Genomic DNA, 26,853 nt, shown 5'->3' on the forward strand with positions numbered 1-26,853 from the left:
GTGGGCAAGAAGACATTGAAATTGTATGATCATCTGTTGTGGAGAGCAGGGAAATGTGGTGAGGCAATTGCTTTTTTATTCATTAGTGAGACATGGATGCCACTGTCTGGCCAGCATTTATTGCCCATTCCTTATTTGCCTTGGAGAGCAGTTGAGAGCCAATCACATTGCTGTGGCTCTGGCCAGACTGTAGGCCAGACTGGGTACGGATGGCCGATTTCCTTCCGTCAAGGACATTAGTGAACCAAATGAGTTTTTCCGAGTATCAACAGTGGTTTCATGTCATCAGTAGGTTTTAATTCAATATTATTTTATTGAATTCAAATTCCACCATTTGCCGTGATGTGATTGGAACCCAGGTCCCCAAAACATTTGCAGAGTTTCTGGGTTAATAGTCTAACAATAATACCAATAAGCCATCACCTCTCCAACGTTGAAATCCAAGGAAAACTTAAAACCAGCTGGAAAAATGCAACCGAGATAAAGGCACTGGGATTGGAAGATAAATAGGCAACTGACAAGAGGAGATGGAGAAGGGTAATTGACCAGCATTAAGGCAACACCAAGTAAAATAGGAGGGTTATTTAGCTATGCATTCTGTCTCCCTCAGATCAGTGGAGCTGGGCTCACTCTAATTAGATACATTTTTGATCTCCAAGGGTGGCATGGTTCATAGAATCCTACAGTGCAGAAGGAGGCTGTTTGGCCCATTGAGTCTGCACCAACACAATCCCACCCAGGCCCTATCCCAATCACTAGTTTCCCCTGACAGTAAGGCAATTTAGCACAGCCAATCCACCTAACCCGCACATCTTTGGAGTTTGGGAGGAAACCGCAGCACCCAGAGGAAACCCACGCACACACAGGCAGAACTTGCAAACTCCACACAGAGTGACCCAAGCCGGGGAATCAAACACAGGTCCAAGCGTGGTGAGGCAACACTACTGTGGGGCAGGGCAGTGGTCAGCACTGCTGCCTCAGAGCTCCTGGGTTCGATTCCCGGCTCGGGCCACTGTCTGTGTGGGGTTTGCACATTCTCCCCGTGTCTGCGTGGGTTTCCTCTGGGTGCTCCGGTTTCCTCCCACAGTCCAAAGATGTGCGGGTTAGGTGGATTGGCCGTGCTAAATTGCCTCTTAAGTGTCCAAAGTTAGAGGGATTTGCAAGGGCCTGGGTGGGATTGTTGTGGGTGCAGACTCGATGGGCTGAATGGCCTCTTTCTGCACTTTTAGCATCCTGTGATACCGTGCTGCACAAAGTGATGTGGCCTCTTTTAAGGTCAAACCAAATAAACAAACTCAGGTTAAATCAGGTCAAAGTAATGTGGAGCTAACAGGAAAGTGGAGTTGACATTACAATCAGATCAATCACCATGTTCCAGGATGGCGAAACAGACTCAATGTTCCGGAAGCAGTATCCACATGACAGCCACCTGACCGTGTCAGCTGACCCCCCCTCGATTGTGAGTCACCGGTTGCCATGGAGACGGATTCCCGGCCCCGCCCCCCCCGGCCGCGCGTGCTCTGAAAACGCGGTGACGTAGCGCGGCCTTCACCCCGGAGACGGGAAAAGATGGCGCTGAATAGGAACCATTCCCAGAGCGGAGGCATCATCATCAATAACGGCGAAAGGTGAGGAGTCCGCGCTCTCCCTCACCCCGGGAACGGGCGGGTGAAGGGAATAAAATTTAAAAACAAAAAGCGACGGGAGGCGCCTGCGGTCTGACCGTTATCTGGCTGCTGTCTTCCTCTTCCAACGACTGCGTTTAGGTTCGAGAATGTTCTGCCCTCGGTTCTGGTTTATTTCTCTGGCGGGGGGTTTGAAGCGCCAGCGCTGCTGTCAGTGCCGATAGTTATTAGAGTTTCCAGTGTTTACCCTCGAGAGAGGAAGGAGGGAGGGTGGGGGTAGCGCGACTCTCCCCGAAGCCGGGAGGACATCAATCAACCGTTAAATCCCGCCCTCCCTAAATGCTGATTGGCTGTTGACAGGTCAACCCGCGGTACTATTGGCGGAGGCGCCTGTCAATCAGATGGGTGCCCTCCCCCTCTGGAGAAGGATGTAAACATCTTTTAGAGATGGTGTCATCATAATGTTTGTGTAAGAGTGGATGGGGCCAGTCCACATCCAACTTTATTTATTTATTATTATTTTTAATTTATTATTTTTAATTTATTATTATTTAAACACTATTTATCAAGCGTTTTGTTGAAATGCTGGCATCTTCTAGATATCACTACTTTTTAAAGAGTTATTATTGCTCTTGTCATTCCAAGCACCTCTTCATTTATTTGCCTTACTTTTTTTTATTATTGTCACAAGTAGGCTTATGTTATAAACAGATCAGTTAAGTCACTGTGAAATCTGTCTGTGGGATCTTTATCATGCATCTTAGCATCCTCATTTCAGAGACATCCCAGATGCACCTTGGTGGGCCTTGCTGCCATCGGGCAGTGGAGGTCCCTTTTACGGAGGGATCTCCCCCAATTACATCAGGGACCTGGGGTGGAGGGTGATGCATGCAGCAGTTCCGCACAGTTGTTGGGTTCACAGGCTCCGAAGCTCGTCCCTTCTGTGATCTTGTGGAGTCCGTGGACCATGTCTATGTTTCGTGTCTTGGGTTGCACTCCATTTTTGTTTTCTTGAAGAACCTTTTATTGATGTTTTGTTTGCACTTCAGTCCCACGCTCCTGATCTACAGACATCTGGCGCAGAGAGGGGAGGGTCGGGGTGGCGACCTCCTTGTGAACCTGGGCCTGATGAAACATGCCATTTACAGGTCCAGGCAGTGGGCAATTGAGGGGGCTGTCCATCTTGACTGTCTACCCCTATGTTCGCGGCCAGGTATCCCTGGAGATGCCTTCCATGCCCGTTGGGCACTGCAGGGGCTGGGGTGCATTATTGACCCTAATAATCACATTTTAATTTGATGTTTTCTAACTTTCCTTTGTACTTTGATTTTGCTTGGGCTATTCTTCCTTTTGGGGAGCTGCCCCTTTCATGTTGTCCTGATTTTAATTTGCGTTTGTTTATTTGGTTTGACCTTAAAAGAGGTCTTTAATTTATTGTCCAGGTTTCTATGGTTCTATTATTGAGTATAAGAGTTGGGATGTTATGGGGAGGTTGTATAAGACATTGGTGAGGTTGAATTTATTGTGTGCAGTTTTGGTCACCTAATTACAGGAAGGATATTAATAAGGTTGAAAGAATGCAGAGAAGGTTTACAAGGATATTGCTGGGACTTGAGAAACTGAGTTACAGAGAAAGGTAGAACAAAATCAGCCTGGGAAACAGGCCCTTTGGCCCAACGAGCCCGCGCTGCCATCTCAACACCACCAGTCCACCTCTACCCACGACCCCTGTCTAATGTTTTATGGCCATCCAGATTGAGGGAAACTGATTTAGGGACACTTTATTCCTGCCAGTCAGCCTAACAGCACATCTTTAGGGTGTGGGAGGAAACCGGAGCACCTGGAGAAAACCCAAGCAAGCATGGGGAGAATGCGCAAACTCCCACAGACATCGGCCCAAATCCATGTGTCTGCACAGCAATCAGCAATAGTCACTGAGCTGTCGTCTTGCCCAGTATCTTGTCCAGTTTAGGCACACACTAACGACATGAAGCACTAGGCCAATCTCGAACAACCAAGAGCAACCCCAGTACGACCCATCGCATGTATGCCCCTCGTTGGACACGTGGTGGACTGACTTAAAACCTGTGAATGAAAAGAGAAAAAACATTATTATCATACTATACCCATTTACATTACCAGGGACACCCCAATGCTAATGACCCTTATTTAGGTTAGGACTTTATTCCCCAGAGTGTAGAATAATGAGGGGAGATTTGATAGAGGTGTATAAGATTTTGATGGGTATAGACAGAGTGAATGCAAGCAGGCTTTTTCCACTGAGGCTAGGGGAGAAAAAAAAAGTAGGGGACACGGGTTAAGGATGAAGGGGGAAAAGTTTAAAGGGAATATTGGGGGGGGGTCTTCAGAGTGGTGGGAGTGTGCAATGAGCTGCCAGGTGAAATGATAAATGTGAGCTCGCTTTTAACATTTAAGAAAAACTTGGACAGGTTCGTGGATGAGAGGGGTGTGGAGGGATATGGTCCAGGTGCAGGTCAGTGGGACTAGGCAAAAAAAATGGTTTGGCACAGACAAGAAGGGCCAAAAGGCCTGTTTCTGTGCTGTAATGTTCTATGGTTCTGTGGTTTCTGAGGCAAATGGGAAAGTGATTAGAATGTAGCAGATCATGGAGGGATTTGGTCCCTGAAGAGTAGGAGGTTTTAGTTCAGTCAGGCAGCACAGTCAGTGCAGGCTTGAAGGACCTGTATCTGTGCTGTATTTTCTTTGTTCTTTATCATGAGATTTTTTTTCCACGTTCTAAGTTTGAGTTTCATTATTGTTGACACATCTTTCATATCTTCTTCTTCACGAAATTATTTCTGACCATCTCGATCCTTTTTTTTCTAACTTTGTCATCACACCTGCTGTCTTCTGTTATCATTTGTACTCACAGTAAAAAGTCTGACAACACCAGGTGAATGTCACCTGACGAAGGGACTAACCCGAAAGCTTGTGCGTTTACTATCAAGTAAATCGGTTGGACTAAAACCTGGTGTTGTCAGACTTATTACTGTGTTTACCCCAGTCCAACGCCGGCACATCCACTTGTTCCAGTGTGACACCAGCCATTTAAATTTTCACCCTAGTTTCTTGTAATGTGTTCCTCCTGACCAATATTTTGTCTCTTTGGTGTCTGTACTCAATCCATGTTCTAAATGCCAGAAACATAAGAACGGCTGAATCTCCTGGTACTGTCTGGTAAAGTGTAGTTTGAAGACAAACTCTCCTCTTAGTTAGTGTTTAGTGAGCAATATTTTTTCTTTCCACTAATGTTTATCTCTTGTTATCCTTGAGCTGATTTGAGATTTGTTTTCTTAGTTATACATGGCTGTTTTACAGGAAGCAATAATAAATTAGGCTAGGGGAGGGGTAAAGATTGTGGGGCGGCAATGGAAATGTGGTGTTTTGGATCAATCCAGTAAACTAATAGTCTGCCATTACGACTGCAGGTGATGTTCTAGCCTCCCATTTAATGAATTGAATGACTGAATAATGTTGCATAACCAAGCTTTCAGCTGAAAGTAACTCGAGGTACAGGAAGTTGTACACATTGGAACAGTAAGTTATAAAGTGATGGTAGTTGGAATTTAGTATAAAGTGGATGGTTCTTCCTCAAAGTTGAGAGGATAGGACTCCTGCAGGAGCAAATGAATTTAGTAATCCAAAACGTAACTCACTAAAACCAAGTTCAAAGCTACAAAAAGTAATCCAAATAGGTTAATAGAATCTATATTTATCTAAAGGAGATTAGAATAGGAAATGATGCTTTGTTTAATGGTGTCTTGGACAACTCCATCCGGGAGTACTGTATACAACTTTGGGCAGTGCACCTCGGGGCAGGGGTGGGGGTGGGGGGGAATATTGTTCCAATTCACTAGAATGGTACAAGGACTGAAAGATACAATTTTGAGAATAGATTATATGAATCTGTCTTATGTTCCTTTGATGTTTGAGGAGTGATTCAACTAAGGTCTTTTAAATCGATAAAGGAATTTGACAGATTAGATGCAGTTAAACTGTTTCATAGAGTTTAACTGCACAGAAAGAGATCCTTTGATCCACTGTGTCTGTGCTGGCCATCAAACACCTACTTATTCTCATCCCATTTGCCAGCACTTGGTCTTTTATGCTATGGCATTTCACATGGTCATCTGAATACTTAAATGTTGAGGGTTCCTGCTACTACCACCCTTTCAGGCAAGTGAGTTCTAAATTCCCACCACCCTCCGGGTGCAAAGATTTTCCTCGAATCCCCTCTGAATCTCCTGCTCCTTACCTTAAATTTATGTCCCTGGTTATTGATCCCTCTACTATGAGAAAAAGTTTTTTCTTAGCTATATCCCACAGTTTCATACACCTCGTTGAGGTTCCCCCCTCAGCCTCCTTTGCTCTTAAGGAAAAAAATCCAACCTCTCTTCACAGCTGATGCACTCCAGCCCAGGCAACATCCTGATCAATCTCTCTACACCCTTTCTAGTGCAATCATGTTGTTCCTATAGTGTGGCAACCAGGACTGCACATAATACTCAAGCTGGGTGGCCTGACAAGCGTTTTATACAGCTCCTCAGTCGTATCTGTTTCTTCAGAAGGAATTAGAGGCTATTTTAGGGTGGAACCAGAAAGTGTCCTTCCATACAATGGAAAGCGACAATTTACAACTTGCTTCTTCAAAAGAGAGATGAATGCTGGGGCTCTCGAGACTATGATCGATAGATATTTGCCAGGTTATTAAGCATGAAGCAAAGGCTGAGAATTGAAATTGACGTGCAGAGACATCCAAGATCTAATTGATTAGTGAAATGAGCTTAAGACTGAACAATGTGTGTTCCCATGATGATTTTCAATATCCATGATTTGAGGACCTTTAATCATTCACCCACAAGGATATTGCTGAATTTAATGAGCAGAAAATGTGCACATTTGTGCAAAAAAAATTCCATTTCGCAGCTTATTCTGCAAATAATGATAAATACAACTCAGTTGATTATGATGAAAGCTTTGTTTAGTTTCCTACTGTCATCTGAGTCATGTTTGTAGAAAGTCCAAGTGGACCTTGGTGTGCTATGGTTGATTGCAGCTATCAGAGCAGAGTGTGACAGTTGGAAGAGTCCTATGTTTAGGATTTGCCTGACGGTATTGCATTGCTAAATCTGATACTAACGCTTGTGTATGAGAGTATCAGATTTAGCAATGCAATCCTAACACCTGCTTATGTTTTCAGGAGAATTGGGAGAAATAGGTGTGGCGTCTTTCGGCCTCATTCTGATTTACCATGGCACCTCTGTATTTTAATCTTTTTTCTATGCCTTTTTCCACATTCCTTAATATCCTTCCTTCCAAATTAAGTTCATTTCTCTTTTAAACACTGCCATTAGCATTGCATTTATATCTTTTTGGGTCAGTTTATTCCAAATTCTCAGTGATGTGATTTTTTTTTACCTCTTGTATTTCCTTTTTAACTGGCTTAGCTAAAAGTATTATATATCCTTGATCAAGATTCTGCCATTAAAAGTTAAAATTTGTTTCCTATATATTGTTTCTGGAGGCGGCACAGTGGCTAGCACTGCTGCCTCACAATGCCGTGGGCCTGGTTTTGAATGACTATCTGTCTGTGCGGAGTCTGCATGTTCTCCCCATGGGATTGCTCTGGATGCTTCAGTTTCCTCCCATAGTCCGAAGATGTGCCGGTTAGGTGGCTTGGCCATGCTAAATTGCTCCTTCGTGTCCCAAGATGTGTAGGTTAGATGGAGTTGCCATGGTAAATGTGTGGGGTTATAGGGATTAGGGCAGGGGAGTAGGTCTGGGCAAAATGAAAATTTTGGATGGTTAACACTGCTGCCTCACAGTGCCAGGGACCCAGGTTTGATTCCTGGTTTGAGTAACTGTCCGTGTGAAGTTTGCACATTTTCCCCGTGTCTGCATGGGGTTTCCTCGGGGTGCTCCAGTTTCCTCCCACTGTGTAAAATGTTGGTTGGCTGCATTTTCCTATAAAACAGAATTCAAAACCCACGGTCTTGCTTTGCAGACAAGAACAGACGTACTGACCATCTTTATAAGAGGTGCGGACCAGCATTTTATCGCCCATTCGCAGCCACTCAGTGGTGGTGAGCTGCTGCATTGAACTGCTATAGTCCATATGTTGTTATGGAGGGAGTTCAAGGATTTTGACCTCATAATAGTGAAGGAATAGTGATATATTTCCAAATCAGGATGGTGCCCAACTTGGAGGGGAACTTGCTGGTGTGATGTTCACATGCATCTACTACCTTGCCCTTTTAAGTCGTAGAGGTTGAGAGTTTGGAAGGTGCTGTTTGAGTTGTTGCGAGACTTTGCCAGTTGCTGCAGTGTAACTTAACGATAGAACATACTGCTGCCACTGTGTGATGGCTATAGAGGGAGTGAATGTTTAAGGTGGTGAGTGGGGTACCAGTCAGACAGACTGCTTCATTCTGGAAGGGGTTGAGCTTTTCTTCCTGGCTTTTGGATCTACGCTTTTAGGCAAATGGGAGTAATCCATTACGTCAGACTTTTAGATTGTTGACACTGGGGAGTTGGATGACCAGTTACTGACCTGCTCTTATAGCCACAGCATTTTCATGGTCAAGTTAAGTTTCTGGTCAATGGTAGCTCTCAGGCTATTAATAGTGAAGGATTGAGCCATGGTAATGCCATTGACTATCAAGGCGAAATGGTTAAATTCTCTTTTGTTGGAGATGGTGATTGTATGGCACTTAAATGATCCCAAGCTTGAATGTTGTCCAAGTTTTGCTGGATGTAGACAAGAACTGCTTCAATATCTGGAGTTTCAAATGGTCCCGAACACTGCAATTGTCCCAAACATCTCCACTTTTGACCTTGTGATGGAGAGAAGGTCTTTGAAGCAGCTGAAATGGATGGGCCGAGGACACTTTCCTGAAGGGCTTATCCCTCTGTGATCTGGAAACTGACCTTACTGTAGATGCCTACTCTAAGGATTTACATTATTCCCTACTTACTGTAATCTGCTTACTATTTTTAATATGGTCTTGCACAAAGATTCAATCAGTGGATGTTAAAGACCAGCAGCTTACAGACAGGGAAAAATAGGATATGAGTTGCAAAAATACAACAAATTCTGCAACAAATCTGTGTAAATATTCCAGATAGAAAGCCTGTTTACATTCAACAGACAAGGGTTACATTAATGTGGCAAGTTCAGATGTGTTAATAATTTTGGAAAACATTCTATAATATGATGCATGGGTGAAGCTTTGGCATAGTGGTATTGTCACTGAACAAGTAAGTCAGAGACCAGGGTAATGCTCTATGGGTCCAGATTTGAATCCCCATTTGGCAGATGGTAGAATTTGAATGATCATGAAATCATTGTCTTTTGTTGTAAAAACCCATCTGACTCAATAATGTCCCTTGGGGAAGGAAATCTGTTGTCATGTGACTCCAGATCCACAACAACACGGTTGACTCTTAAATGCCTTCTGAAATATGGTTAAACGGCAAGCCACTCAGTTCAAGGGCAATTAGGGATGGGCAAGAAACACTGGCCCAAAAAAAGATTTCCAGTGTATCACAGGTATGTATGTGGTGTAAACGCATTAAAAAGTCTGACAACACCAGGTTTTAGTCCAACCGATTTATTTGATAGTAATTTGGTGCGTTTACTATCAAATAAATCGGTTGGACTAAAACCTGGTGTTGTCAGACTTTTTACTGTGTTTACCCCAGTCCAACGCCGGCACATCCACATTGTGTAAATGCATACCAGAATCCCTTAGTTGAAATAATCCATTGTGCAAAATCTCACTTGTTACCTTTCCCAGTTCAAAAGCTGCCCGCATATTTACCTTGCAGATTGTTTCAGGAGAAACAAGAATGGAGGGGTGCGACAGCCAACGTTCCCGTTTCCCAATTATGAACGACCAGGATAAAATATCAAAAAGTTCCCAATTCACGGAACGTAGGGACAGGAATGCCGTGGAAGGCTGTGACAAGTGGTGTTCCTTAGAGATCAGTACGGGTTACTTTGTTTGTAATAAATAAATATAGGAAAGCATAACTGGTTTCATTAGTAAATTGGTGGATTTGCGGATAGCAATGAGGACCATCAGAGGATACAGCAGGACATAGATCGGTTGGAGACTTGGATGGAGAGATGGCTGATGGGTTTAATCCAGACAAATTTGAAGTGATGCATTTTGGAAGGTCTAATACAGATAGGAAATATACAGTAAATGGCAGGACCCTTAAGAGTATTGATAGGCAGAGGGATCTGGGTGGCAAGTCACTGATAGGGGCAAGTCAGGTGGAGAAGATAGTTAAGAAGGCATATGGCATGCTTGCCTTATTGGCTGGGGCTCTGAGTTTAAAAATTGGCAAGTCATGTTGCAGCTTTATAGAACCTTAATTAGGCCGCACTTGGAATATAGTGTCCAACTCTAGTTGCCATGCTACCAGAAGGATGTGCAGGCTTTGGAGAGGGTACAGAAAAGATTTACCAGGATGATGCCTGGTTTGGAGGGCATTCTCTTTGAGGAGAGGTTGGAGAAACTTGATTGTCCTCACTGGAGCAATGGAGGTTGAGGGGTGACATGCTGGAGGTTTACAAGATTGAGGGGCATGGACAGTGTGGATAGTCAGAAGATTTTTCCCAGAATGGAAGAATCAATTACTGGGGCAAGGTTTAAAGGGTGTATGAGGCAAGTTGTTTTACACAGTGTGTGCCTGGAACTTGCTGCCAGGGGAAGTAGTGGAAGCGATAGTGACTTAAGGGGCATCTTCACAAGTACGTGAATAGGGTGGGATTAGAGGGATATGGTCCCCGGAAGGGCAGGGGGTTTTAGCTCAGTTGGACAGCATGGTCGGTGTAGGCTTGGAGCGCTGGAGGGTCTGTTCCTGTGCTATAATCTTCTTCTTTGCTCTTTGAGCAGCTCCTCAGTCTTGTTCTGCCATTTAAATGTGACTGTGTATAACTCCAGGATTTGCCCGATATCCTTCAATAGCTAATGTAATGGTAAATGTAGCATCACTGGTCATTTGTGGATGAGAGCCCAAAGGTTCTCCATGCTTTGTAACATAGGATCATAAGATGTACGGCACAGAGATAGGCACTTTGGCCCAAACTAGTCCGTGCTGATCAAAAAAGCCCATCTAAGCTAACCCCATTTGGGTGCATTTGGCCCATATCCCTCTAAACCTTTCCTGCTGTGTATCTGTCCAAATGCCTTTTAATTGTTGTCAATGTCCCTGCCTCTGGCAGCTCATTCCACGTACATGTCACTCTGGGGAGGAAAGAAAAATTGCTCCTCAGGTTCCCATTAATTCTTTCCCTTCTTAACTTAAACCTATGATCCTTAGTTCTTGATTTCCCCAACCCTGAAAAGTAAAGTTTACTTATTAATCACACTTATGGCTTACATTAACAATGCAGTGAAGTTACTGTGAAATTCCCCTAGTTGTCATAGTCCGGTGCCTGTTTGGGTCAATGCACCTAACCAGTCTTTCAGAAGGTGGGACGAAACCTGAGGAAGCCCATGCAGACACAGGGAGAACATGTAAACTCCAAACAGTCACTCAAGGCTGGAGTCGAATCTGGACCTGTGAAGCAGCAATACTAACAACTGTGCTGCCATGCTGCCCCGTGTTGGGAAAAAGACTGAGTGCATTCACCCTATCCATGCCTCTCATGACCTTTATACACCTCTATAAGATCACCCCTCAGTCTCCTATGCTACAAAGAAAAAACGTCCTGGCCTGTCCAACCTCTCCTGATAACTTAGTACCTTGAGCCCTGACAACATCCTTGTAAATCCCATCTGCACTCTTTCCAGTTTAATAACATCTTTCCTTAGAAGGGTTTTCGAATTCACAACTGTAGCGTCTAGCTCGAATCTTTGCCATCTCCTGCACCCCCAGCCTGTCAGGTTCATTTTTCAGAGACCCTTACATACTTGATGCAAGAACAAGACACTGATCTGTATAAGAAAACCCAGTCCTTTATTCTCAAGCAAGTACAAGCTCTCCGAGGATCGTTTTACTCAGTCAGCACAGTGTCCTGAGCTTTGCCGAGTGGTACTGTCTCAAACAGGGGATTCTCCCCCTTTATACTCTTTTTACAGCAATTAGTCACGTACACACAGTATAACTTCACCCAGATCACGTGCTTAGCAACAGCAAAAGTAAGTTCAAATGCAGTATGTGAGGAAAAATATGTCAAAAACACTACCCCACCCGCTCGGTTGCCATCGAAACTGCACGACCAACATTGCTCCAGTGTGAGATAGCAACCGTTCTCATGTATCTTGGGACATTACTTTGCCCATAAAGTGAATGTTATCTCCTCCAAACAAGGACAGCATTTAGCCAAGTCCAGAATAGACTGATTTAATAAAGCATGAGTTTGTTATTTACAAGGCAAGGGTGACAATTCAAAATAAGGGAGTATGCACTGGTATCAGTACAGGTTGTTTCAAACGAGATGCAGTTAATCACAGCTTTAAGCTAATGGAGACTTTTCACTTTATCTTAAAGCAACCAGCTGCGTTTGCAATTTTGCAGGATCTCAGCTTGCAAAACCTTTTTTACAAATGGCCAAGATCATAGGAGATTCATTGGATGTTAACCCATTAACATTTAATGCCCAGTCTTCTATTTTATGTGACCCCCTTAACGTCTTAATTTTGATTAAGTGACCCCTTAACTTTCAAATTCCAGAGGATCCAGCCTTGGTTTGTGTTAAGACTCCTAATTTAACCCTGGAGTCCAAGTATCATTCTGGTAAACTTGCACTGCAGTCCCTCCAAGGCCAATTTATCTTCCCCAAGGTGAGGAGCCCAGAACTGTTCACAGTAAGCCTAGATGTGATCTAACCAGATCTGAAGCAGGCCCACTATACTGTTATGGATTCTAGTCCTATTGACATAATGGCTATCATTCCATTATTAGCCTTTTTGATTATTTTCTGACTTAGAGGCATTCAGTCCTAATACTACAGATAGTAATTTCGCACCATTGGCTCCTCAGCCAAGCAGATTTCAACATTTATCCATTATCACTGTTTCTAGATTTTCACCATTTAGGCAGTCATAGAGAGATATACAACACAGAAAAAAGCCCTTCGACCTAATTCATCCATGCCAACCAGGTTAATCAACTATAAGTCAGCCTTCAACACCATTATTCCTGCCAAAACTCATCTCCAGACTCCATGGCCTAGGCCTCAGTTTCTCCCTCTGCGACTAGATCCTGAACTTCCTAACCCACAGACCACAATCAGTAAGGATAGGCAGCAGCAACTCCTCCACAATCGTTCTCAACGTCAATACCCCACAAGGCTGTGCCTCAGACACCTACTATACTCCTTGTATACCTATGACTGTGTGGCCAAATTCCCCTCCAACTAGATTTTTAAGTTTGCTGATGACACCATCGTGGTGGGTCGGATCTCAAACAATGACTAGAGAGAATCTGGTGAACTGTGCGGCAACAATAATCTCTCCCTTAATCTTTACAAAGTAAAGGAGATAGTCATTGACTTCAGAAAGCCTAGTGGAGAACAGGCCTCAGTCTGCACCAATGGGGATGAAGAAGAAATGGTCAAGAGCTTCAAGTTTTTAGGTATCCAGATCATCGACAATCTGTCCTGGTCCCTCCATGTCTACACTATAGTTAAGAAAGCCCACCAATGACTACTTTCTCAGAAGACTAACAAAATTTGGCACGTAGGCTATTACTCTCTCCAAATTTTACAGATGCACTATAGAAAGCATTCTTTCTGGTTGTTTCACAGCTTGGTGTGGCTCCTGCTCTGCCCAAGTCTGCAAGAAACTACAAAGGGTTGTGAATGAAGCCCAGTCCATCTCAAACACGCCTCCCATCCACTGACTTTGTCTACACTTTCCACTGCCTTGGAAAAGCAGCTAGCACAATTAAGGATTCCACACACCCCAGATGTACTCTCTTCCACGTTATTCCAATGGGAAAAAGATACAAAAGTCTGAGGTCACGTACCAAGCAAGTCAAGAACAGCTTCTTCCTGTTGCCATCACACTTGAGTGGACCTACCTCACACACTAGGTTGATCTTTCTCTACACCCTAACTCTGGCTGTAACATTGCATCCTGCACTCTCTCTCCTTTCCTTCTCTATGAATGGGATGCTTTGTCTATATAGCGCGCAAGAAATGATACTTTTCACTAATACATGTGACAATAACAAATCAAATCTTCTTTGCTGATTTCTTCTGTCTTCACTATTGAGATGAGGCTTTCTTTTAAGACAAGTGTGGCTGTTACGCTGGCAGACGCAGTTGCTGTCTGTATCTCTCTCAAGCTGTGAGCTGTGGTAGTAGTTGGCTAAGGCAGTTGCTGTCTGTGTCTCTGGAGCTGGGAGCTGGCTGTTATACCCCTTAATGACATAGCAACATCCCCACAATAGGATTGGCTTACAGAATACCAAAACATCAAATTCAAATGTCTAGTTTGAATTGGTTAGAATTCAAAAACATGTTCTGATTAAAATGGCTGAAGCCTGTTACCAAGGCATCCCTCCTATTTGACCCTTCAATATGATGTTTCAGTCTGTATACTGCATGTACCTGCACCTCTTCAGTACAGAAAAAAAAAACCTTTTTTAACAGAACCGTGAAAAGTTTTTTCATAATTTTATGAATGCATCCTAAGTGATTTCAGACAGATGTCAGAGGTAGGTTCTTTTTACTCAGTAGTAAGGGCATGGAGTGCCCTGCCTGCAACAGTAGTGGACTCGCCAACATTAAGGGCATTTAAATGGTCATTGGATAAGCAAACGGATGGTATTGGAATAGTGTAGGTTAGATGGGATTCACAGGCTGGCGCAACATTGGGGGCTGAAGGGCCTGTACTGCGCTGTAATGTTCTATCTTCTGTGTTAACATTCTACTCAACTTCACAACAGTAGACACTATTTTAGTTATCTCTTTAAAACATTCAATCTGGTTGATTCTTACCTTTGTTGTCGTCGTCATTTTTCTCAATCATTCTTATGGTATTGATCGTACAGCCTGAGTTAGAGTTAGGCTCAGCGTTATATCTAGCTCCTAGTGCTAGATGTAACTATAATCCAGTAATGGACAGTGTTATTGCCTGCAAAGCATTCAGCTTGTTCCTTGTATTTCATGTGTTTTGTTTTGTGCTTATTTGGGCCAAATACTGTAACCTGATCTTCTGCTCTGTTGTTTTACGCTCATGTTTCTTGCTCCTCCTGAATGGATCTGACTCCAGTAAGACTGAGTGCCCTCAGCAGAGGGAGGAATGGAGAAAAATAGATTTGCAATTAGAGTACCGTATACAACCTCAGGATCTTCCAAAGCAGTTTATAACTCATGTACTTGAAGTTCAGGAAGCATTGCAGCCTATTTCCACAGAACAATGAAATGATTAGCCAGAAAATCTGGTTTAATCTTAGAATCTCCACAGTAATGAAGGAGGCCATTTGGCCCATCGAGTTTGAACCGACAACAATCCTGCTAAGGTCATATCCCTGTAACCCCACATAATTACCTCACTAATCCCCCTGACACTAAGGCATTCGTTAATGTGGCCAATCAACCTAACCTGCACATCTTTGGACTGTGGGACGGAATGGGAGCACCCGGAGGAAACCCACATAGACATGGGAAGAACATGCAGTCACCCAAGGCTGGAATTGAACCTGGGTCCCTGGCACAGTGAGACAGCAATGCTAGCCACTGTGCTACCATTGCCACAATCGTGCAATCTCAGTACAGTGACCCAAGCTGAGAATCGAACCTGAGGCCCTGGTACAGCAGAGCTAACCATTGCACCACCTTGCTGGTAAGGGATAAATGTTAGCCAGAACAAGACTTCTCTGTCCAAGACCGCAAGAAACTACAAAGGCACGTGAACAAATCCCAAGTCCGTCAATCAAACCAGCCTCCCACTGCCTCAGCAAAGCGGCCAGCGTAATTAAGGACCCCACGCACCTCGGCCTACTCTCTTCCATCTTCTTCCTTTTGAGGAAAAAGGTACAAAAGTCTGAGGTCACGTACCAGCCAACTCCAGAACAGCTTCTTCCCTGCTGGCATCAGACTTTTGAGTGAACCCATCATGTCTTAAGCTGATCTTTCGCTACACCCTAACTATGACTGTAACACTACATTCTACACTCTCTCTCTTTTTCCCCCCCTCCTTCCTTCTCTATATGTACAGTATGCTTTGCCTATATAACGAGCAAGAATCAGTACTTTTCACTGTATACTAATACATGTGACAATAAATCAAATCAACAGATCTCAATTCCCTGCCTTGTAATGCAGGAAAGCTCAGTAAGCAGCTCAGTAACACGGACAGTAAATTTTGGGTGTGAACTGAGTGTGAATGGAACAATCTTTTGATACAATATTATCCAGTAATTTGTATGGATGTAGAGCTATGGAATATTTCCAGCGATGAAATGGAAAGGAATTAGTTCTGTGGTAAATGCAGCACGTTGCCTATGAGACTAAACTTTCTCTGGTTAGATGGAAATTGCTCAGATTTTCCCCAAGTTTGCTTGGAGCTGAGTCTTTTCACAATGGAGCTCAGATCAACAAAGTCACTTCTGAATAAATAATTTTCCTTTTGTAATGAAAACGTGGGAACTCTCACTCCTTTTCAAATAACTCTCTGCTGGCAGTTCTAGTATTACTGTGGTACCACTGAGGAAATACAGCAGGGGGCGGCATGGTGGCACAGTGGTTAGCATCGCTGCCTCACCGCTCCAGGGAGTCTGGTTTGACTCCCGGCTTGGGTCACTATCTGTGCGAAGTCTGCATGTTCTCCCCATGTCTATGTGGGTTTCCTCTGGGTGCTCCAGTTTCCTCCCACAGTTCGATGCTAGAATCTCAAAATGTACAGGTTAGATGAATTAGTAAAAGGTAAATGAGTGGGCTGGGTAAACTTGATGTGTTAAATGGCCTCTTCTGCACTGTGGGGATTCTATGATTTTCTCAGATATTTAGATGGGTATCATCTATTCTTTTAAATTGTCAATCACTGATGAAATTGTCATTGCTGAGTTAGATGATGATGGACCCAAACTAACTGACTTTTGAATTAGATTAACAAATAACCAGAAGATGTTAGTTCACGTGTAACACCTCCTTCTCTTCCAGCTTTTTCCTTTTCCCCTCTTCTTCTCCCACCCCGACCATTGACGCACAAACTGGCAGTCGCTGTTCAGATAATCGTTTGTAGCTCTTATTCTGGTTCCAAGTTTTCATCATTGTAGGATTAGGGAGTAGAGCTGTATAGGAGGGTAAGCAGGAGACAGCAGTAGCGCACACGTTTGCAATTTCCAAATGTGAAATAAATCCTATGTAGAAGCTTAGAAATCATGAATTAAATAAGTTATTGAAACTGATTATTTAAAATAATTTGTTGGATATATTTATCCAGTTGTTGACTCCAACAGCAACTTGTGATTTAATGTAGCATCTGGTGAATAAAGTTAGGAATAGACTAAAATGTGTATGACTGTGAAGCCAAGTAAAGTAAGAAGTCTGACAACACCAGGTTTAAGTCCAACCAATTTATTTGATAGTAAACTCACAAGGTTTCGGGGTTTGCCCCTTCGTCAGGTGAATGGAGAGCTCTGGCCTCAGACAGAGCATATAACAGCACAGACAGTTTACAGATTGCTGATTAGAATGCGAGTCTTTACAACTAACCTGCTATTCAAGTCTTAGAGGCCAACAATGTGAGTGGAAAGAGCATTAAGCCCAGGTTAAAGAGATGTGTATTGTCTCCAGACAGGACAGTGAGGGTTTGCAAACCCAGGCAAGTCATAGAACCCACAGAACATAGAACATAACAGCGCGGAACAGGCCCTTCGGCCCACAATGTTGCGCCGACCAGTCTTATTTTTAAAAAAAAACATTGACCCACTAATCTAAACCAATCCCTTTTCGTCCATAAACCTATCCACCAATCTCTTAAACGCCCCCAAACTAGGTGCATTTACAACTGCAGCAGGCAGGGCATTCCAGTCCCTCACCACCCTCTGGGTAAAGAACCTGCCCCTGACATCCGTCCTATAACTACCCCCCCTTAATTTAAAGCCATGCCCCCTCGTGCTAGCTTTCTCCATCCGAGGAAACAGGCTATCACTATCCACCCTATCTAAACCTCTAATCATCTTATATGTTTCTATAAGATCCCCTCTTAGCCGCCTTCTTTCCAGTGAAAACAACCCCAAATCCCTCAGTCTCTCCTCATAGGACCTCCCCTGCATACCAGGCAACATCCTGGTAAACCTCCTCTGCACCCTCTCCAAAGCCTCCACATCCTTCCTGTAATGTGGGGACCAGAACTGCACACAATACTCCAAGTGCGGCCGCACCAGAGTTGTGTACAGTTGCAACATGACGCTGCGACTCCTAAATTCAATCCCCCTACCAATAAACGCCAAGACACCGTACGCCTTCTTAACAACCTTATCTACTTGATTCCCAACTTTCAGGGATCTATGTACACATACACCTAGATCCCTCTGCTCCTCCACTCTACTCAAAGTCCTCCCGTTAGCCCTATACTCAACACATCTGTTATTCCTACCGAAATGGATTACCTCACACTTCTCCGCATTAAACTCCATCCGCCACCTCGCGGCCCAGCTCTGCAACCTGTCCAAGTCACCCTGCAAACTTCGACACCCTTCCTCACAATCTACCACACCTCCAACTTTGGTGTCATCAGCAAACTTACTAATCCACCCAACTATACCCTCATCCAGATCATTAATAAAGATTAATATAGACCCAAGTCAGCCTCTTTAAGACTTGAATAGCAGGTTAGTTGTAAAGACTCGCATTCTAATCAGCAATCTGTAAACCGTCTGTGCTGTTATATACTCTGTCTGAGGCCAGAACTCTCGATTCACCTGACGAAAGGGCAAACCCCAAAAGCTTGTGGGTTTACTATTAAATAAATCGGTTGGACTTAAACCTGGTGTTGTCAGATTTCTTACTGTGTTTACCCCATTCTAACGCCAGCATCTCCACATCAAACCAAGCAAAGACCATGTCCATGATGGACTGGGAAACATTACTGAAAGGAAGACTGTGGACAGGCAATGGCAGACATTTAAAGAACGAATAGGTGAACTCCAGAAGTGATTCCTGTTTGTACAAGAGTGGTAAGGGAATTGTGGCCAAACCAGGGCTTACAAAGGAGATTGCGTTAGTATCAGATTCAAGGAAGTAGCATGCAAATTGGCAAGAGAAGGCAGTAGGCCTGAGGATTGGGCAGAGTTTAAAATTCAGTAAAGGAGAACCAAGAAATTAATTAAGAAGAGAAAAATACATGAAAGTAAGCTAATAGGGAACATAAAAACTGACTGTACAAGTTTCTATCAGTATGTAAAGAGAAAAAATTGACAAATGAATGTAGGCCCATTACCGTCAGGAACAGGAGAATTCATAACGGGGAACAAAGAAATGACCGAGGAATTAAATTGTATTTTGCTTCAGTCTTCATAAAGGAAGGTATGAATAAAGTAATGTACTGAGAGAAACATCGTTTAGAAAGGAGCTGAAGGAAACCAGTATTAGTAGAGAAACAGTTTTAGGGAAATTGATGGGATTTAAGGTGGATAAATCTGCAGGTCCTGGTAACCTGCATCCTACAGTACTTAAGGAAATGGCCCTGGAAATAGTAGATCCATTGGTGGTCACTTTCCAAAATTTTTTGAACTCTGGAATAGTTCCTACAGATTAGAGGGTAGCTAATGTAATCTCGCTATTCAAAAAGGGAGGTAGAGTGAAAACAGGGAACAATAGACCAGTGAGCCTAATGTCAGTACTGTGGAAGTTGCTAGAGTCCATTATTAAGGATTTGTAACTCAGCTTTTGGAAAGCAGTGGTATAATCAGACAAGGTCAGCGTGGATTTACAAAATGTTCCCAATGATGGGGGAGTCCAGACCTAGGGATCATAGTTTGAGGATAAGGGGTAAGCCTTTTAGAATTAAGGTGAGGAGATATTTCTTCACCCAGAGGGTGGTGAATGTGTGGAATTCATCACCACAGAAAGTAGTTGGAGACAAAATGTCTGATTTCAAGAAGAAATTAGATATGGCTCTTGGGGCTAAAGGGATCAAGGAATACAGGGGAAGGGGGAATCAGGATATTGAATTTAATGATTAGCCATGATCAAAATAAGTGATGGAGCAGGCTCGAAGGGTCGAATAGCCTACTGCTTCTAGTTTCTATGTTTTCAAAATATTGAGTTGGCTAAAATTAACCCAAATAATTTCTAATCGTCTTTCTCCCCAGGAAGCCTTCAGGAGCCTTTGCAGAGTTATCATTCAGTAGCCCTTTGTTACCTCACTGTTGTTTCCATCTATCATTAATAAGCTTAGGGAGTGGGTTTTCAGAAGTTTTATAACTCTGAAAGCTATCAAAGCTCACCCTGATGTTGAGGTCTACAGACCCTGATCAGCATTGGTTGTGGGTACCATGACTGACATTTCTTTCTTTCCACCTTTCAAAACCACTTCACAATCTGTCCTCATTCTGGGCAGTGGTACTGAGGCAAGAGTATTTCTGTGCTGCTGCTTTGTGTCAAATCAGCTGGTTAAGCATGGAATGAAAATCATACAATGTCTTGTAGCAACCTCTAATCGTTTTATCCATTCTCCTGTTTGGGGCAGGAAGCTTACAGCATGTCTTTGTATTGAGGCAGGTTGCTTTCAGACTATCTGATACTGTGTAAGCATAGAAGAAAATCTATCTCGTGTTTCCTGCAAGATCGGGTCCCAGTGGCTGTTGCCAAAAGAACTATTAGTAAATGTCATGTCAGGTTGGGAACAGAGGGATAGATCAGTTCAGTTTGAGGGGAAGAAAGTACGTTTACGTGTGATATTTTTTGCATTCAAAGTACTCATCCATATCTTGTTTTGCAGCTTTTTAAAGGAGTGCAAAGATGTGGAGCTCTCGTTCAGTGATATGACTGTTAAGTCTGATTTCTTCAAGGGGACCAAGAAGGGCACATTGTATTTGACCCCATACAGGGTAAGTATTACAGTGATAGGCCGCTTAGCAGTGCTCATAAATAAAACTGATTTTGCTTCACAAAAGCCTGTTTTTAATAATTGTGTTTTAAGTGATTGCAGGTGCCAGCTGCACTAGTAACATCGATTATTACTCACTTCAAGAATTATACAATTTAAATCCAATGTAAAGAAAAACTCAGACTGGATCCCTATTGGAATTCATGATCTCTACTGGGAAGAATCATGTAATTCCTAGAGTGCAGGAGAAGGCCATTTGCCCCATCGAGTCTGCACCAACCACAATCCCACCCAGTCCCAATCCCGTAGCAGCGCGTAAGAACATAAGAAATAGGAGCAGGAGTAGGCCTTCGAGCCTGTCCCACCATTCAATAAGATGATGGCTGATCTGAAGTGGATCAGTTCCACTTTCCAGCTTTCTCCCCATAACCCTTAATTCTCCTGTCTATCAGAAATCTATCTACCCGTGACTTAAATATATTCAGCGAGGAAGCCTCCAGCACTTCAATGGGCAGAGAATTCCAGAGACTCGCCACCCTTTAAATGAAGAAGCTCTTCCTCAACTCCGATCTAAACTGCCCCCCCACTGTTTTGGGGCTGTGCCCTCTAGTTCTGCTATCCTTTCTAAGCGGGACAAATCTCTCTACCTCTTCCCTATCTATCCCCTTCATTATCTTGTATGTCTCTATAAGATCCCCCCTCAGCCCCCTCAGTCCATGTTCTAAAAGCACCTATTTACCCTGCTAGTCACCCTGACACTAAAGGGCAATTTACCATGGCCAATCCACCTAACCCACTCATCTTTGGACTGTGAGGAAACTGGAACACCCGGAGGAAACTCGCGCAGACACAAGGAGAACTCCACGCAGACGGTGACCCAAGCCAGGAATTGAACACGGTCCCTGACGCAGTCTAACCGCTGTGCTACTGTGCCGCCCACAGCGCGCACATAGGGGCAGTATGAGAGAAGACAGGGTCAGAATCAGCTCACTACCCATGTAGTTGAATGTGAACTGCTGACTTTTAAATCCTTTTATGATTACTTTTGTTCCCTTGTATGGGAAGGGGTTATTACAATTAAAATGTTGATGCAGTTTTTAGTTTTTTTTAAATTGCATGTGATTAATAAATCCTGTTTATGTAAAAAAAACTGTCCAGGACTTGACACCCAAGCAAAGCACCAGAGAGCCATCAGCATCTTGGGTACTGGGCCGAATAAGGACTTGGGCCTGCAGCAGAGAGGGAGAGAAAATTGGACATGGGTTTTCTTTTTTAAGATGTGAGGTTTTCATTATTTGTGTAGTAATGGAAACAAGGTAAAGATGTAGTGTATTTGATATTGATCTGGATGTTTGCAGGTAACCAGTATGTTACTCTCTTTTTAAAGAGCCTGAACCTAGGCAGAAAATGCCATTCAAACAATCAAGCCTGCTCCGCTATTCACTTAATTCATGGTTCGTCGCCCACCTTTTTAGTGTCATTCATCTCCAGAAAACTATCAATTTCTGCCTTGAACATTAGTATATTATATACAGTTTGTGTAAAGCTACTGAGAAGCTTAAGAGCAAGGTCATAACCTCCAGGTCTTTGCTAAATCCCTTTTTTTTTGTTTTTTAGGTGATTTTTCTGGCAAAAGGCAAGGACCCCATGCAGTCATTCATGATGCCCTTCTACCTTGTGAAGGGGTGTTCTATTGAGCAGCCTGTTTTCTCTGCTAATTATATCAAAGGAACTATTCGGGCTGAACCTGGAGGTATGTAAGATAATCCTGAGAAGTATAGTTGAGGAGGGGGCAAGATTGTTTTCTGAGCAGATTGAAGAAGGAGGAATATCAGGACATTCACATGGCAAAAGAACCCATGCATGTAAAATAATTAACTCAAAAGTCCCAACAGACTTGGTGTCGCTGTCATTCATGTATTAGGTTAACTGACCGGAAGAAGATACTCACCTTCTATCCCACCTCCCAAGTAAAACTGAAACATAAACTGAAAAGGTGGGGTGGGCAGAATATAGGTTTTGTAAAATAACTTATCACCACTACACCCATTAAAAATTTTGGGAGACATTTCTTTATCTACAGTGGCTAGAATGTGGTGAGGGATTGGAATGCCTGCTGCAGTTGTAAATGAGCCTAGTTTGGGGGCGTTTAAGAGATCCGTGGATAGGTTTATGGATGGAAAGGGATTGGTTTAGGTTAGAGGGTCATTGTTTTTTAACTGGTCGGCGCAACATCGTGGGCCGAATGGCCTGTTCTGCGCTGTTATGTTCTATGTTCTATAAAGTAGCTGAGATAAATGGCAATGGCAAAGGCAAGTGTGGAAAAGTGGTTGGCACTGCTGCCTCCCCATCCCACACACACACACTATCTTAGTGGATTTCCTCTGGGAGCTTCGGTTTCCTCCCACGTTCCAAAGATGCATGGATTAGGTTTATTGGCCATGTTAAATTGCCCCTTAGTGTCAGGGCCCCAGCAGGGTTACGGGGCTAGGGCCTGGGTGGGATTGTTGTCAGTGTAGCTTGATGGGCTGAATATTATCCTTCCACACTGTAGCGATTCTATAAATACATGTTTGAGAAAGGAGTAGAAGGATATGCAGAATTGGTTATGTAAAGCAGGTTGGGGAAAGGGGTGCATGATTGCGAGAAGACCCCACGTGGAGCATAAACACCAGCATGGATAAGCTGAGCCGAATGGCCTGTTTCTGAGCTGCAGATTCTATATAACCTGTAATTACACTTGTGTCATGCACCTCATTGAGGGAGCAAAGTGGCTGACAGGTGGAGCGTGCCAATGCCATGCTTGATCTGAGTATGAGAGGCACTTGAGTAATTTGATGGAGAAGCCAAGTGGAGGGGCAGTGTTATGGGTGCAGAGGAGGAGGTGGAGGCAAGTGGTCACATTGATGGATAATGGTGAAAGCTCAGTTTAAGGTCAAACAAGCAGTGAAGGTTGCAAGCAATCTGACTCTGCTCAGTGTTTGGAAATGCAGGGAATTCATCAGCAAGGCAAGATTTTGGCTGGCCCAAGGTGTTTGACTTTGGAAAAGTTAGGACTAAGCCAGGTATTAAGATATACAACATGACAAGAGCTTGCTTTTGAATAATATAGTAAAACGTACCAAGGTGCTTCAGAGGAGTGGAACTGAGCCACTTGAGGAAACATTGGGACTGATGACCAAGGAGGTGCATTTTGAGAAATGTCCTCTTCAAGGAGGAGGGAAAGATGGCAAAGTTTAGGGCATGAATTTCAGAGATTAGGGCTGTGCAGCTAAATAAAATTTGGAGATGAGCACGAGGCCACAATCAGAAGAGAAAAGTGATCTCTTGAGGCCTAGAACAGGTTGTGGAGATTAAGAAGGACAAAACTATGATGGAATTCAACAATTAATATTTCTAATAAATTGGCTTTCATCAGGTTGCAGTCTATCAGCACAGTGACTATAACTTTGTTTCTTTCTTAACCTTGCACATGCTTTTCCCCTTTGGGTGTAGTGAGGATTGATAGGTGTTGCATCACGTTATGAACACTCTTTTTACATAGCCATCAAATCCTGGAGATCTGAAGGTGCAAACTAGGATATGGATAGCAGAGTGCTGTACGAGCTAGAGTGGAAGACCCCATCTTTGTGCTGAGTTAGCTCGTTTCCATTGGGATGTCATTCAGCACAGTAATGCCTCCTTTTTATTTTAACATTAAGAAAGTGATTCATGTAGCGGTGCTATCCATCAAAGGCAGCAAAACTATTCTCAAAGTACTATATGTTGACCTAAAGATCAAATAAAATATTTGTCTTCATGATTGAATGTGTTTGATTTTCAGGTGGTTGGGAAGGACAAGCCTCATTCAAGTTGGTTTTTAACAGTGGTGGAGCCATTGAATTTGGACAACTGATGTTCAAAGTAGCTCAACAAGGTAAATTAGAGATGATTGAACCCTGCCCATCTTATTAACATCATGAGGAAAAAAATCATTTTTGTTAACTTGGTGGAAGTACCTGCTGTTTATTAACATCAAACACAATCCAGGGCCTCGATGGAAATAGGTCCACAAATTAGATACAAGCAGGAACTGTCAAGTAGGACTTCTTCTTCAATTAAAATCAGTGTCTTTGGCAGTAAAAGTAACCCAGAAATTTCAGACATGTTTTAATTTATAAAATTTAAATACAGTTTTAAGTTTGTTTAACCAATCACATTTGTCAAAAAGTTCATAAAATGTTAAATCGTTTATTTGTGGACACCTGCATGTTGTAGAAAACAAGTATACTCGTTAACACCAGGTCTCAGTATTGGTGTTTGCACAGTACATGACAGTGTCATGGAGCCAGGCAGACAGTAAAGTTCCTTTTCAGGTGTGCCCGACAAATGAAAAATATGCATTCCCCTTTTGCATAAAAATGTAAAAAGTAGGAACAGGAGTAGCACCTGCTGAATCATAGAATCCCTGTAGCGCAGAAGGAGGCCAATAGGCCCATCAAATCTGCACCAACCACAATCCCACCCAGGCCCTATCCTATTAACTGCATGTATTTACCCTGCTAATTCCTGACACTAAAGGGGCAATTTATCATGGCCAACCAACCTAAACTGCATGTTTTTGGATTGTAGGAGGAAACCCATGCAGACATGGGAAGAATGTGCAAACTCCACAGACAGTGACCCAAGCCGGGAATCGAACCTGGGTCTCTGGTGCTGTGAGCTAGCAGTCCTAACCGCCGTGCTGCCCTGTGCTCTGCCATTCAGTCTGATCGTGGTTGATCTTTGGCTTCCATCGCCCCCCAGATCTCATGATTTTTTTCTTTACGGCCAAAAATCAGTTTATCTTTTGTCACACCAACTGCTCTTGTTGCATAAGGAACGATATACTCCTTTTTAGAGGGGGGGTGTAATAAAGTTCACTAGATTGATTCCTTGGCTGAGAGGCTTGAGCTGTGAGGAGAGATTGAATAGAATGGACTTTTATTCTGAGTTCAGAAGAATGAGAGGTTAGCTTATTGAAATGCATCAGATTATTAGCGATCTTGATAGGATACAAACCCATGACCTCCACCATCTTGAAGGGTAAGGACATCTGATACACGGGAGCATTGCCACCTGCAAGTTCCCCTCCAAGTCACTCACCACCCTGACTTGGAATTATAATGCCAATCCTTCACTTGCTAGGTCAAATTCCTAGAACTCCATTCCTAATAGCACTGTTATACCTATGCCGCAGAGTACAGCCATTCAAGAACCAGACTTGCCACCTTTTGAAGTGCAATTAGAGATGGGCAGTTAATGCTGGCCTCACCAGTGATGGCCACATCCCATAAATTATTCTAAAAACACGGTGGAGCAGGCTAGTGGGGCTGCGTAGCCTACTCTCCTATAGCTGGCATTCTTGGTTCTGCTCAAGGTCCTGTCAAATGTGGAGGTCAGGCTTGAACTTACAACTCTTGTACTGTCACAGGACAAAATTGTCACTTTAACCAGTGAAGCTTTCACACAAAATCAATCTGTCTGGCAGTGCAATTCTAGATTTTATCCTGACACACTTGTATTATGTCTGTGTTTGCTGGTGAACTGAAAGCACATGGTGGGCACAGTAAGGCTACAGATTAGTAAGAATCTCACAAGGAACACATAATGTTAAAGAAATTTGGTTAGTGTGATGTTTGTGTAAATGTATCAGTACAGATGTACTCGTAACTTTGTGCTCGATCATTTAGTAACGTTTCACCAATCATGCAGATGGAGCATGAGAAGGTAAAATCCAATGCCAGTGTCTTGTGCTTAAACAAAGGAGACTACAAAGGGATGAAGGAGGCGTTGGCTAAGATAGACTGGGAGCAAAAACTTCATGGTGGGACAATTGGGGAACAGTGGAGGACTTTCAAAGCGATCTTTCACATTGCTCAACATAAATATATACCAGTGATAAGGAAGAACTGTAGAAAGAGATAGTCAGCCCTGGATAGCTAAGGAAATAAAGGAGGGTATCAAATTGAAAGAAAGTGTATACGAAGTGGCAAAGATTAGTGGGAGCCTAGAGGATTGAGAAGTCTTTTAAAGGTCAGCAGAAAGCCATGAGAAAAGCTATAAAGAAAAGGAAGATGGATTATGAGAGTAAACCAGCTCAGAATATAAAAACATAGCAAAAGTTTCTACAAATACATAATGAAAGTAAACATTCTTTTTAGAGGATG

General features: G+C 43.1%; 1 protein-coding gene across 1 annotated transcript in view; it reads left to right on the forward strand.

The window, feature by feature from the left end:
- Nucleotides 1-1,514: 1,514 nt before the first annotated feature.
- Nucleotides 1,515-26,853, forward strand: part of wbp2nl (WBP2 N-terminal like) — a 45,160-nt gene continuing 19,821 nt past the window's right edge. The window contains exons 1-4 of the mRNA XM_080217309.1: nt 1,515-1,628; nt 20,558-20,666; nt 22,283-22,418; nt 24,489-24,581. Coding sequence (XP_080073435.1) covers nt 1,570-1,628; nt 20,558-20,666; nt 22,283-22,418; nt 24,489-24,581 — 397 coding nt within the window. The 5' untranslated portion in view covers nt 1,515-1,569. The remainder of the gene's footprint in view (nt 1,629-20,557; nt 20,667-22,282; nt 22,419-24,488; nt 24,582-26,853) is intronic.

This window comes from Carcharhinus amblyrhynchos, chromosome 35, assembly GCF_965287045.1.
Source record: "Carcharhinus amblyrhynchos chromosome 35, sCarAmb.v2.hapA, whole genome shotgun sequence".
Taxonomy (NCBI): Eukaryota; Metazoa; Chordata; class Chondrichthyes; order Carcharhiniformes; family Carcharhinidae; genus Carcharhinus; species Carcharhinus amblyrhynchos.